This window comes from Carlito syrichta, unplaced genomic scaffold, assembly GCF_000164805.1.
Source record: "Carlito syrichta isolate Samal-C Ts95f unplaced genomic scaffold, Tarsius_syrichta-2.0.1 Scaffold287945, whole genome shotgun sequence".
Taxonomy (NCBI): Eukaryota; Metazoa; Chordata; class Mammalia; order Primates; family Tarsiidae; genus Carlito; species Carlito syrichta.
This window is the reverse complement of record NW_007232041.1, coordinates 21,228-33,236: the sequence shown is the minus strand read 5'-3', so window position 1 is coordinate 33,236 and position 12,009 is coordinate 21,228. Positions and strand designations below refer to the sequence as shown.

Below are 12,009 nucleotides of genomic sequence, written 5' to 3'. Positions count from 1 at the left end.
GTAAATTCCAGAATGTTATCTAAAAAACGTCAGCCTGACCAGGAGACTCTCATGGTCAGAAATTGTGAGTCATGCTGAAACTGTACATAGTCTTCTTAATCTTACCTCGGGGTGGGTAAAGGGCTATGAATTTTGGGTATAAATACTTGAATGAGTCTGCGTTGCTTTGAGTGGATTTTTGGTAATGACGTGTACTGTCTTTCTGTAAGCTGATGGCAAAGATTAGACTCCCTTCTCTCCCAGCTTCTGCCTCTCGTCTTTGACTGCGAGGACTGGCTGGCTTGTTAGACCTGACACACACATTCTTAGACCTTGGCCTGGTAAGGAAAGATAAATGCTGTGGTCTTGGTATTGGGAAACGGTTCCAGAACTCAGTGGCTGTGAAGAGAGCTCTCCAGACTAGAGCTAAACAGAAAGCTCTTATTTATTTTTATTGTATTCATTTTAGAGTCACGAGATACATATGAGTATTTGTTACATAAGTAAATTGCGTGAGGGTGAGCCCCTTTGCGCTAGCTCTGCTCACCCTCTCCCCACTGTTATTTCTTCAGGCCAGGGAAATTAGAGGAGGCGGCTTTGGTTGGTCCTGGAGGTGGAGATGGAGGGAAGCAAACCGAAGACGCTGTGTGAAATGGGTGCGCGTGTTAACTTGCAGCCAAGCAAGGGGAGCTCGTCAGTCTCTGTGTGCCTTGCCCTTCCAGGTCTTCACAGCAGTATCGAGTCAGGCAGCTTTGACACGTGAAGGCCGCGTCGCAGAGACGTAAAGGAAGAGTGCTGCCAAAGTATTCCAAGCAACATCCTCCATCCCAGGGGTGCACGTCTTCCGTAGGAAAGCGCTCCGCGTTTCGTAGAGGCATTAGAAAGGTATCCAAGCAGCAACGAAATGGCAGGGGACATTGGCTCGAGGGGCTTTCCTGGGCTACATTTTGCTAGAGCCACTAAATATCACTAGATGGGTTGTATGATTCTGGTGTGGCTTCACATTGACATGTAAGGGGTAGAGAGACCATGGTCTCTGCTTGCAACAAAAATGTATAACCAAGGAGAAATTCTGAAACAGGTATAAAGACTGCTGTCAGACACTGCTCTGGATTTCAAGCGGCTTCTTCCTGGATCATGAGACAGCTGCTATATTTATTTTTCTTAGGACCATGGATAATAAAACCCAGAATGCTGATGGCATCGATTTTCCTTTCCCCTTCACACCCTATTCCATCCAGAAAGACTTCATGACAGAGTTATACCAGGTTTTGGAAGCTGGCAAGATTGGAATATTTGAGAGTCCAACCGGCACCGTGAGTATGACTAGTGAGAGGCCGTGATTAAGACAACGTAGTGGCGGAGATTTTCATGTTTGCCTCTGTTTGCCTTTGCAGAGATTTTCCTGGCTTAAAGCTGTTGGGCAATGTAGTCTCTCAGTTTATCGTTCTGGGTAATGGTCACTTCTGTTCAAGTGCTAAACTCAGCTTGACGGTCTAAGAAGAATTAGGCTGAAGGTCAGCAAGTTTGGATGGCAGTGGAAACTGTGACCCGTCACAGGGAAGCTCTCCAGAGTCTTCTGGGCACACAGCTGGTTTGATATTGAGAAGTACAGAGGCTGGGTGCGGTGGCTCATGCCTGTAATCCCAGCACTTTGGGAGGCCGAGGTGACAGGATTGCCTGAGCCCATAGGCTTGAGAACAGCCCAGGCAACTTGGCGAGACCTCATCTCTATAATAAATAAAACAATTAAAGCCAGGCTCGGAGCTCAGCCTGTAATCCTGCGCCTTTGGGAGGGTGAGGTGAGTGGATTGCCTGAGTCCGCAGGTTCGAGACCCGCCTGGGCAACTTGGTGAGACCTCATCTCTACAATAAATCAAAAATTAGCTGGGCGTGGTAGCACGCACCTGTAGTTCCAGCTACTTGGAAGGCTGAGGCGGAAGGATCACCGGAGCCCAGCAGGTCGAGGCTGCGGTGGCCGGGAGCGGCCACTGCACTCCAGTCTGGGCGACTGAGTGAGACTCCAACTCAAAAAATAAATAAATAAATAAAACAATTAGCTGGGCATGGTGATGCGTGCCTGTAGTTCCTGCTGCTTGGAAGGCTGAGGCGGAAGGATCACCGGAGCCCAGCAGGTTGAGTCTGCGTTGGCCACGAGTGCCACTACACTCCAGCCTGGGCAACAGAGTGAGACTCCCACAAAAAAAAAAGAGAAATACAGAAGTTATTTGGGCTTTTCACAGATTGAGCACAATGTTTTGGTCTCTAGGAACTAGGTTAACGAACGCTAGAGGTAGTCAATCAGGGGCCCCTAAGTTTTGCCTCCTAACCTGGAGCGAGGGAGGGACCTATGAGAGGCTGGCCGTTGGGGATGACTGGGGCCGAGGCAAGTGGTCCCCAGCGGCCTTCCTGCCCTTTGTTTATGACGTTTTGCAGCAAATGCTGTGTGCCGGCGAAGTGTGTATATTGATGTGAGGCCCCAACTGGGCCGAGACCTCCTGCAGTATGAGAACCTGGGGGCCTTTTTGCCATGTCCATGTCCTCCAGCAGACTTTGGCAGGTTTAGTCCATAGGAGGCTCTTACTTTTTGTTTTGTTTTTGTTTGTTTTGAGTTGGAGTCTCACTCTGTCGCCCAGACTGGAGTGCAGTGGCCACTCCCGGCCACCGCAGCCTCGCTCTACTGGGCTCCGGCGATCCTTCCGCCTCAGCCTTCCAAATAGCATGAACTGCAGGCACGCACTACCACGCCCGGCTAATTTTTGATTTATTGTAGAGATGAGGTCTTGCCAAGTTGCCTGGGTGGGTCTCAAGCCCACGGGTTCAGGCAATCCACTCGCTTCAGCCTCCCAAAGTCCTGGGATTACAGGCTGAGTCACCAAGCCTGGCCCTTTTCTTATAGTATTATGATGATTGTTCAAGGTCTGATTATGAGTGACCACATGTGGTACTCAGTTCTTGGTTTCTGTGATAAATCACTCAGTATTATAGACTCCCAAGCCCATCCAAGTTGCTGTGAAGTTCATAATTTTGTCCTTCTTTTGGATGCATAATAATCAATCATGTATTCCACTTTTTTTTTTTTTGAGTTGGAGTCTCACTCTGTCACCCACACTGGAGTACAGTGGCCGCTCCCGGCCGCCGCAGCCTTGACCTGCTGGGCTCCGGTGATCCTTCCACCTCAGCCTTCCAAGTAGCTGGAACTACAGGCGTGTTTCTACCACGCCTGGCTGATTTATTTATTTATTTATTGTAGAGATGAGGTCTCACCAAGTTGCCCAGGCGGGTCTCGAACTCACAGGCTCAGGCAATCCACTCACCTCAGCCTCCCAAAGCGCTGGGATTACAGGCTGAGCCACTGAGCCCGGCTAGATCTTATCTCTTATCGTCTGGGCACTTTGGGTTTTGATCAGGAGTTGGCTGCCAGTTCCGATTTCCATAGGATGTCTCCTCCATTTTCTAAGGTTCTTATAGTTTGAGGTTTTACGTTTAGTTCTCCGATCCATTTAGAGTTGATTTTTGTGTATGATGCTAGGTAAGGGTCTTGTTTTAATCTTCTGCATGTGGTCAGCTAGTTTTCCCAACACAATTTACTGAATAGGTCCTCCTCTCCCTGGTGGTGAGTGGTAGAGGCTTGTTGAAGATGAGTTTGTTAAGAAATTGACGTTTTGCTTCTGGAATCTCTGTCCTGTTCCATTGGTCTATATGTCTGTCCTTGTACTAATACCAGGCTGTTTTGATTATTGTAGCTTTATAATAAAGTTTGAAGTCTTGGGAGTATGATAAGATTATTTTCTGTTAGCATTCTTACATTCTGTTTAAACCCCATTCCATATGGCTTCATCCACTGCCAACCCCCTGAAATGTTTTTTTAGAATCACTAGTGACTTCCTGGTTTGAATATCCCGATGTGGATGTTTTAAGTTCATATTGATGACTGCTGGCTACATTAGATATTGTTGAACATATTCTCCTTTTTTGCTTAAAGTAATTTTAAAAAGTTAATCAGTGAATAATGCATATTATTTAAAAAGTCAAATTTAGAAAATTTAGTTTCTTGATTAGACCCTTAAGGTTCTTTCTCTTTTCTCTAGCATTTGCAGAAGAATACTTAAATATTCTTTTAAGCTAGAGTCTGACTGCAGGGCTCAGGGTATCCTTCCACCTCAGCCTTCCAAGTAGCTAGAACTATAGGTGTGTGCCACCACACCTGGCTAAGTTTTTTGATTTATTGTAGAGATAAGGTCTCTCCTAGTTGCCCAGGCTGGTCTGGAACCCCTGGGTTCAGGCTATCCTCTTGCCTCAGCCTCTGAAGGTGCTGGGATTACAGGCTTGAGCCACTTGCTCCCAGCTTCTTTCTTTTTTTTTTTTTGAGTTGAGTCTCACTCTGTCGCCCAGGCTGGAGGGCACTAGCTTGCTCCCGGCCACCATAGCCTCAGCCTCCTGGGCTCGGGTGATCTTCTCACCTCAACCTTCCAAGTAGCTGGAACTATAGGTACATGCCACCACACCCAGCCAATTTTTTGATTTACTGTAAGACGAGGTCTCGCCAAGTTGCCCAGGTTATCCTTGAACCCGTGGGCTTAGGGAATCCTCTCACCTTGACCTTCCAAAGTGCTTGGATCATAGGCATGTACCACTGTTCCCGGCTTTCCCGGCTTCTTTTTTTTTTTTTAGTTGGAGTCTCACTGTCGCCCAGACTAGAGTGCAGTGGCATGTTCCCGGCCACCGCAGCCTTGACCTGCTGGGCTCCGGCGATCCTTCTGCCTCAGCCTTCCAAGTAGCCAGAACTATAGGTGCGTGCTACCTTGCCTAGCTAATTTTTGAGTTTTTGTAGAGACGAGTTCTTGCCAAGTTGTCTGGGTGGGTCTCGTACCTGCGGGCTCAGGCAATTCACTTGCCTCAGCCTCCCAATCCCAGCCTGTGCTGAGCCACCGAGCCCAGCCTATTTACTTATTTAAGTCAGGGTCTCCCTCTGTTGCCCAGGCTGGAATGCAGTAGCATGATCACGGCTCATCACAGCCTCAACTTCCTAGGTGCAGGTGGTCCTTTCGCCTCAGCCTCCTGGGCAGCTGGGCCTACAGGTGCACACCACTACATCCAGCGAGATGCTGCCCAGGCTGGTCTAGAACTCCAGGGCTCAGGCAGTCCTCTCACCTTGGCCTCCCGATGGGTTGGGATGACAGGTGTGAGCTGCTGTGCCTCGCCTCCCGTCCTTGCAGTATAGTCAGTTCTCCGTGTTTAGTCTCTGCTAAATCAGCCAGCATATTATGCTTATGTTTTTTCCTTGAACAATTTTTTATTTTTCTAGAGCTGAGTATTGTCTTTTTTAGGTTTGTTTAGTTCTTTGTTTTTTTTTTTTTTTTTTTTTTGAGTTGGAGTCTCACTCTGTTGCCCAGGCTATAGTGTAGTTATTTAGTTTCTAATATGCCTGTGCCAGTTCCTCCCATAGCATACGATGGAGTGGATTTCAGTATGATTTCCTATTATAGAAAATTACTGTCTTACTATGGTTTGGCTGCAGTAACAAAATACCATATGTTAGGGTTCAGAGGGGTGCAACACTGTCAGAGCTGGCATGCCAGAGGCATGTGCTGGTAATGAGAAATCCGAGTAATACAAAGATTTGCAACACACAAAGAGATGAAGAAAGAAACGATTTATTTAGTTATTTGTTTGTTTTGTGTTGGAGTCACGGCCACCACAGCCTTGACCTGCTAGGCTCTGGCAATCCTTCTGCCTCAGCCTTCCAAGTAGCTGGAACTACAGGCGTGTGCCACCATGTCCAGCTAATTTTTTGATTTATTGTAGAGATGAAGTCTCGTCACGTTGCCCAGGTTGGTCTTGAACCTGTGGGCTCAGGCAGTCCTCTCACCTTGGCCTGCCTCCCAGAGTGCTGGGATTATAGGCGTGAGTCACCACACCTGGCCAGAATATATCACTTTTATTTATTTTTATTTTTATTTTTTTTGAGTTGGAGTCTCGCTCTGTCGGCCAGACTGGAGTGCAGCGGCCGCTCCTGGCTGCCACAGCCTCGACCTGCTGGGCTCAGGCGATCCTTCTGCCTCACCCTTCCAAGTAGCCGGAACTACAGGCGTGCGCTACCAAACCCGGCTTATTTTTTGATTTATTGTATTGATGAGGTCTCACCAAGTTGCCCAGGCAGGTCTCGAACCCACGGGCTCAGGCAATCCACTCACCTCGGCCTCCCAAAGTGCTGGGTTTACAGACTGAGCCACCGAGCCTGGCCACTTCCTGGTTTTGATAGAGCATGTTCCTGAGGAGGGTTGTATAGGAGGTAAGTTTTGAGGCTTTGCTCACCTGAAGATGCTCTTCTGCCTCTTCCCTTGACTGGTGCCGCTAGTTTGGCTGGGGACGTGATCCAGCTTGGAGAGAACTCCCTCTTGGCTTGTGCCCTCTGTCCTCTAGTTTCCGTGGCTGCTGGTGAGCGGTCCTGCTGTGCAGGCTGGTCGCAGACTCCTGGGCTCAGGCAGTCCTCTTGTCTTGGCCTCCCAAAGTGCTGGGATTACAGGCATGGACCACTGCGCTCGGCTATTTCTGGCCTTTGACGTCAACAGTAGTGTTCTTCGGAACAATTCATTTGCTTTAAATATATATATAAATGCTGGAGCTCATGTGACTGATCATGCTGTATCTGCAAATCGACTGCATTAGTACTTGGAGTCAACTGCAGCTCCCCCGGGCAAGTATGTGGGATTTCATGCTACGTGTTTTCAGGCCTTAATTCTTTTTTGGGGCTATTTAATCTCTCAGCTACTTCTAATTATGTTAACTTGCAGTATTTATATATAACCTGATAAAATACTTAATTTATTTATTTATTTTTAAGAACAGTGAGCTGTAAAATTAAATGATGAAGTGCTTTCTTGCATTTTGGGCCCAATTTCCCCCCTTTTCTGATTTTTACTGGCTACTGCTATTCCTTTTTTTCCTTTCCCAGGCTGATCTTAGAACATCCTCTCATATTTAAAGCCAGATCTTTGAAGCTCTTATTACAATGGGGGAAGTTTCTTTGTTTTTTCTCTGAAGGCCATTTTTCTTCCCGCAGGGAAAGTCCTTAAGTCTTATTTGCGGCGCCCTTTCCTGGCTCCGTGACTTTGAACAGAAGAAGCTTCAAGAAGAGGCCCGTCTCCTTGAAACTGGAGCTGGCTCCTTACATGATGAGAAAAATGCGTCCCCATTTCCCTCATCTTCCTGTCGAGAGGCCGCAGACGGCCTGAGGCCTGCTGGAGAACCGGATTGGGTTACCCAGTTTGTGCAAAAGAAAGAAGAACGGGACCTGGTGGACCGACTCAAGGTGCGATCTGGAGTGACAGGAAGTGGGTGCGATCAAGGAAACAGGCTTCAACAGTGATTTTAGGTTCATGGCGAGACTCAGGCGGTATGTGTTCCTGGCCTGTGCAGTCTTAGCTACCCTGTCAGCTTCCTTGAACTGATGGTGCTACCCCTTTGCTGTCTTCTTTGCGCTGGATGTCATAGGGCTTCTCCAGGCAAGGGGCTGGCGGTTGCCTTTTAGTACTTGCTGGAAAAGAAACCTAATTGTTGCTGTTGGTGGCATCATTCAGTGGCTGCACACTCAGTGAAGGAGTGATTCTGATGGACAGTGTTTGTGGCTCTGGGAGGGAGTGTGCAGACCTCTTGCAGCGAGGCTGCATGGTGCAGAGGTTAAGGGGATGTTTCAGCCCTTGGGCGCTGGCAAGAGCAGGAGAGCTGCCCCAGGCGGAGGCCCAGCAGCCGACTCCGGGAAGGCCTGTTTGGTGCTTCCTGCAGAGTCTCCTTGGCTGTCTCACCCTTTAGGCGGAGCAGGTCCAGAGGAAGAAGCGGGAGGAACGCCTGCAGCAGATCCAGCACAACGCGCAGCTCAAGTATGCGGCCAAGCGCCGGGTGAGTGGCACGCCCGGCGGGACGGGATTGTGTCCAGGCGGTGTCATACTGCTTGGAGACGCGTGGGGAGTGGCCAGGACCTCAGTCTCCCCTCCCTAGCCCGGTGGCCGAGCGCTCCTCATCTAGAAGTCAGGCAGCTGGAGAGCTGGAGGCCTGGGACCTGGGAGTAGCTCCTCCCCAGGCAGGCGGCGAGGCCTGTGTTCATGCTTTGTCCCTGGTGACAGCCATACTGGAGGCTGGCTCTGGAAAGGAGGCAGGGGCCCCAGTACTCAGGCTTCTTCCTCTTTGCAATGCTGCTACCCAGAGGCAGGAAGAAGAAGAAACCGAGAGTCTTCTCCGCCTCAGCCGGGAGATGCTGGCGGCAAGAACAGGGGCTGAGCAGCCAGAGCAGCTGGAGTCTGGGGAGGAGGAGCTGGTCCTGGCCGAGTACCAGAGCGACGAGGAGAGGAGACCCGGGAGTGGGTGAGACGGCTGCTTTTCCATCCCCACCCAAGGCCCTGCCGCGCGCCTGCCAGGGTCTTTCTTAGGGCCCAGAATGCTGAAGGCAGCGAGAGCCAGCCCTTCCTGCCTGCAGGCACTGGCCTCGTGTGTTCTCTGTGGCCTTCACAGCAGTCAGGATGGCAGAAGCATTTGTGTCTGAGCTTTGTGCACGAGGAAGCCGTGGCCCAGCGAGGTGACTTGCCTTGGCCAAGGTCACAAGGCTGGTCAGCAGAGAGCTGGGACTTGAACCCAGCCATTCTGGCTCTAGAGCTCATGCTCTTGAATACCAGGCCACACCATGCAAAGTGTATGCCATGAGCCATCAAGGCATCCTTCGTTTTTCTTTGCACCTTAAAGCTTTTGTTGGTCTTGACTTGTAGGTTTCTCCCTCATGAGCTATACTGGGTGAGGTAGAAAACACTGGATTAGGCTGGTGTGGTGGCTCACTTCTGTAATCCCAGCACTTTGGAAGGCAGAGGCAAGAGAGTTGCCTGAGTCCAGAAGTTAGAGACCAGCCTGGACAACTTGGCGAGACCTCATCTCTACAGTAAATAATAAAAACAGTAGCCGGGTAGCCGGGCTCGGTGGCTCAGCCTGTAATCCCGCGCCTTTGGGAGGCTGAGGTGAGTGGATTGCCTGAGCCCGCGGGTTCGAGACCCGCCTGGGCAGCAAGACCTCATCTCTACAATAAATAAAAAAAAAAATCAGCCGGGCGTGGTAGCGCATGCCTGTAATTCCGGCTACTTGGAAGGCTGAGGCAGAAGGATCGCTGGAGCCCAGCAGGTCGAGGCTGTGGTGGCCGGAAGCGGCCGCTGCACTCCAGTCTGGGCGACAGAGTGAGACTCCAACTCAAAAAACAAAACAAAACAAAACAATAGCCGGGTGTGGTGGCGCATGCCTGTAGTCCCAACTACTTGAGAGGCTGAGGTGGAAGGATCACCTGAGCCCAGCAGGCCAAGGCTGTGGTAACTGTGATCCTGCCACTGCACTCCAGCCTGGGTGGCAGAGTGAGACTCCGACGGAAAAGAAAACACCAGATTCTCACCAGTGCCGGTCGAGTGTCTGCGTGTGGCCCTGTCCGGATGCTGTGGCTCTAGAGGTGAACGAGGCGGACATGGCCCTGCCCTCAGAGAGCTTACGTGCACCAGACGTGCGCAAGCACAAATAGCACCTGTGTGAACTCAGCCCCCTTGCCTGCGAGGGGAGTGAGACAGGGAGAGGTGGATGGCGTGTGGGGCTGCACCTCTGGGTGAGGGGTCGGGAAAGGCCTTCCCGGGGTGCCGTGGGAGCAAGAAAGAGCCCTGGAAGGCCTGGAGAAGAGCGCCCTAGTCAGGCTGCTCTGCACCTCCTAGTGCTCCTGGGAATGGGTACGGTGTGTGGGAGGGACAGAAAGGAGGCCCAGGTGCCAGAGCAAAGCGTGAACGAGGGGGTGACACGGCTGGTGGTGTCTGTGGGCCCCAAGGCCGGGGGAGGCTGGATGGCACTCTCACGAGTGGGAGGTGTGGGGGGGTTAGCAAGGGAGTGATGGGGTCTGACTCAGGCATTGGGAAGGTCGTTTCGGCTTTGAAGGTCATGGCTCATCCCCTAAGCCAGGAGGACTGCTATGGGTTTATCTCTCTTTGGCTCCCAGCTTGGAAGGGGTCTCTCCTGCTTCTTTTTTTTTTTGAGTCAGAGTCTCACTGTCGCCCAGACTGGAGTGTAGTGGCACGCTCACGGCCACTATAGCCTCGACCTGCTTGCCTCAGCCTTCCAAGTAGCTGGAACTATGGGTGCACGCTACCACGCCTGGCTGAGTTTTTGATTTATTGTAGAGACAAAGTCTCACCATGCTGCTGAGGCTGGTCTCAAACCCCTGGGCTCAGGCAATCCTTTCGCCTCCTCCTCCCCAAGTGCTGGGATTACAGATGTGAGCCACCATGCCCGGCTATCTTCACCTTCTTGAAGTCCTCTTCTTTCAGCTGCGCTCTCTTTTTCTCATAGACCCCCAGCTTGGAAGGGGTCTCTCCTGCTTGTGTCTTAGTCGTTGGTCTGCCCCTCCTTTCCCTTGCTGGGCGACAAGCTGCTTCAGACAGGAACCACATCTTTTAATCTCACATTCTCAGAGCTGCCCTAGTGTCTGGCATATGGGTGTGATCGGCAACAGTGAGTTGACCTGAACGCACAGACACCGGTTAGTCCCAGGCCCATAGTAGAATTTCCAGGGAGAACTTCAGAAGTGCCACAATGTCAGAGGTCTGTGGATGGGCTGAAGGGGAACTGAGGCCCTCGGGAAGTTATCTACGAAAGTTGTGTGCAGGTGCATTTTACTGGTGGGAGAGGGTCTGAGACTCCACTCTTGTTGGCAGAAGGTCTGTGATGGCCCTCCCCATCCCTGCAAAGTCAAGAAGACTCTTGCACTGGACCCCCAGGGGCTGGATGGCTTCTGGCCATTTCACCTTCCATCCTCCTGACCACAGCCAAGGTCAGGAGCATGGCCCCCCAGAGATCACTGAGTGGGACTGGGAGAACACTCTGGTCTCTCCTACTTCTGCTGAGGACTTTCCAGACAGGAAGGAGGGGCCGCGTTTGTGCAGCTGTTTCCTTGCTGGCATTTTCATCCTCCAAAAGGTTTCTCCCGCCCTTTTCTCGTTTCCTAAGTGCTACCCAGAGCCCCTCGAGGGAGGGAGAATAGGGCTGCCCTGGTGGTGGAGAAGGGGGTGCAGGGGGCCATGACTTCTGCCCCTGCGCAGGGTGGAGCCAGTTGCGCTGCTCTGTATGTTTTGGGGGTATCGCGAGCAGTTTGTGCGTCACGACCCCTCCCACCCGCCTCCAGCATGGCATTCAGCTCCCCGCCTTCCCTAGACTAGGCCCCTTCGGGACAAGGTAAGGAGCTTGGTGGGGTGCGTGAACATCAGCAGAACAAAGTGCTCCTTAGGGTCTGACAGGAGCCGTTATTCTGGCAGACAGCTTCAGGACTTCCAACACCCTGGCGTTTGGAGAGAGATGAGCCTCGAAGGACATGAACTCTGAATGTGCGATTTTTGCTTTTCGTTTCTTCACACATACAGCCTCTCACTGAGCTCCTGCTGGCTTTGTCCAGGCTGTGACAAATGATTTAAGTCCAAGCCTTTGAGACAGAGCAGACTGAACACTTCTCTCCTGACCATGAAGCCAACCCTGTAATAACTCTTCTACAGCACAAGGCAGCTGAATTTCTTTTTTTGTTTTGAGATAGAGTCTCACTCTGTCGCCCAGACTGGAGTGCAGTGGCACACACTTACAGCCACTGCAGCCTTGACCTGCTGGACTTGAGTGATCCTTCTACCTCAGCCTTCCAAATAGCTGGAGCCACAGCCACGCACCACCACGCCCAGCTAATTTTTTGATGTGTTGTAGAGATGAAGTCTCACCAAGTTGCCCAGGCTGGTTTCAAACCCCTGGGCTCAGGCAATCCTCTAGCCTCAGCCTCCCAAAGTGCTGGGATTACAGGCTCGGAGTCACCGTGCCCCTCAGGCAACTGCATTTCCTTTTTTTTTTTGAGGTGGAGTCTCACTCTGTCACCCAGACTGGAGTGCAGTTCCCACTCCCGGCCACTGCAGCCTTGACCTCCTGGGCTCCGGCGATCCTTCCACCTCAGCCTTCCAAGTAACCAGAACTACAGGCGCGTGC

The 12,009-nt window shown here is 51.3% G+C and overlaps 1 protein-coding gene across 2 annotated transcripts in view; it reads left to right on the top strand.

Annotated features, from left to right (window-relative positions):
* The first annotated feature begins 1,144 nt into the window (after positions 1-1,144).
* Positions 1,145-12,009, top strand: part of DDX11 (DEAD/H-box helicase 11) — a 29,594-nt gene continuing 18,729 nt past the window's right edge. For both annotated transcript variants that reach the window (XM_021710039.1, XM_021710038.1), the window contains exons 1-4: positions 1,145-1,295; positions 7,046-7,294; positions 7,795-7,881; positions 8,186-8,343. In XM_021710039.1, the coding sequence (XP_021565714.1) occupies positions 1,152-1,295; positions 7,046-7,294; positions 7,795-7,881; positions 8,186-8,343 (638 nt within the window). In that variant the 5' untranslated portion in view covers positions 1,145-1,151. The remainder of the gene's footprint in view (positions 1,296-7,045; positions 7,295-7,794; positions 7,882-8,185; positions 8,344-12,009) is intronic.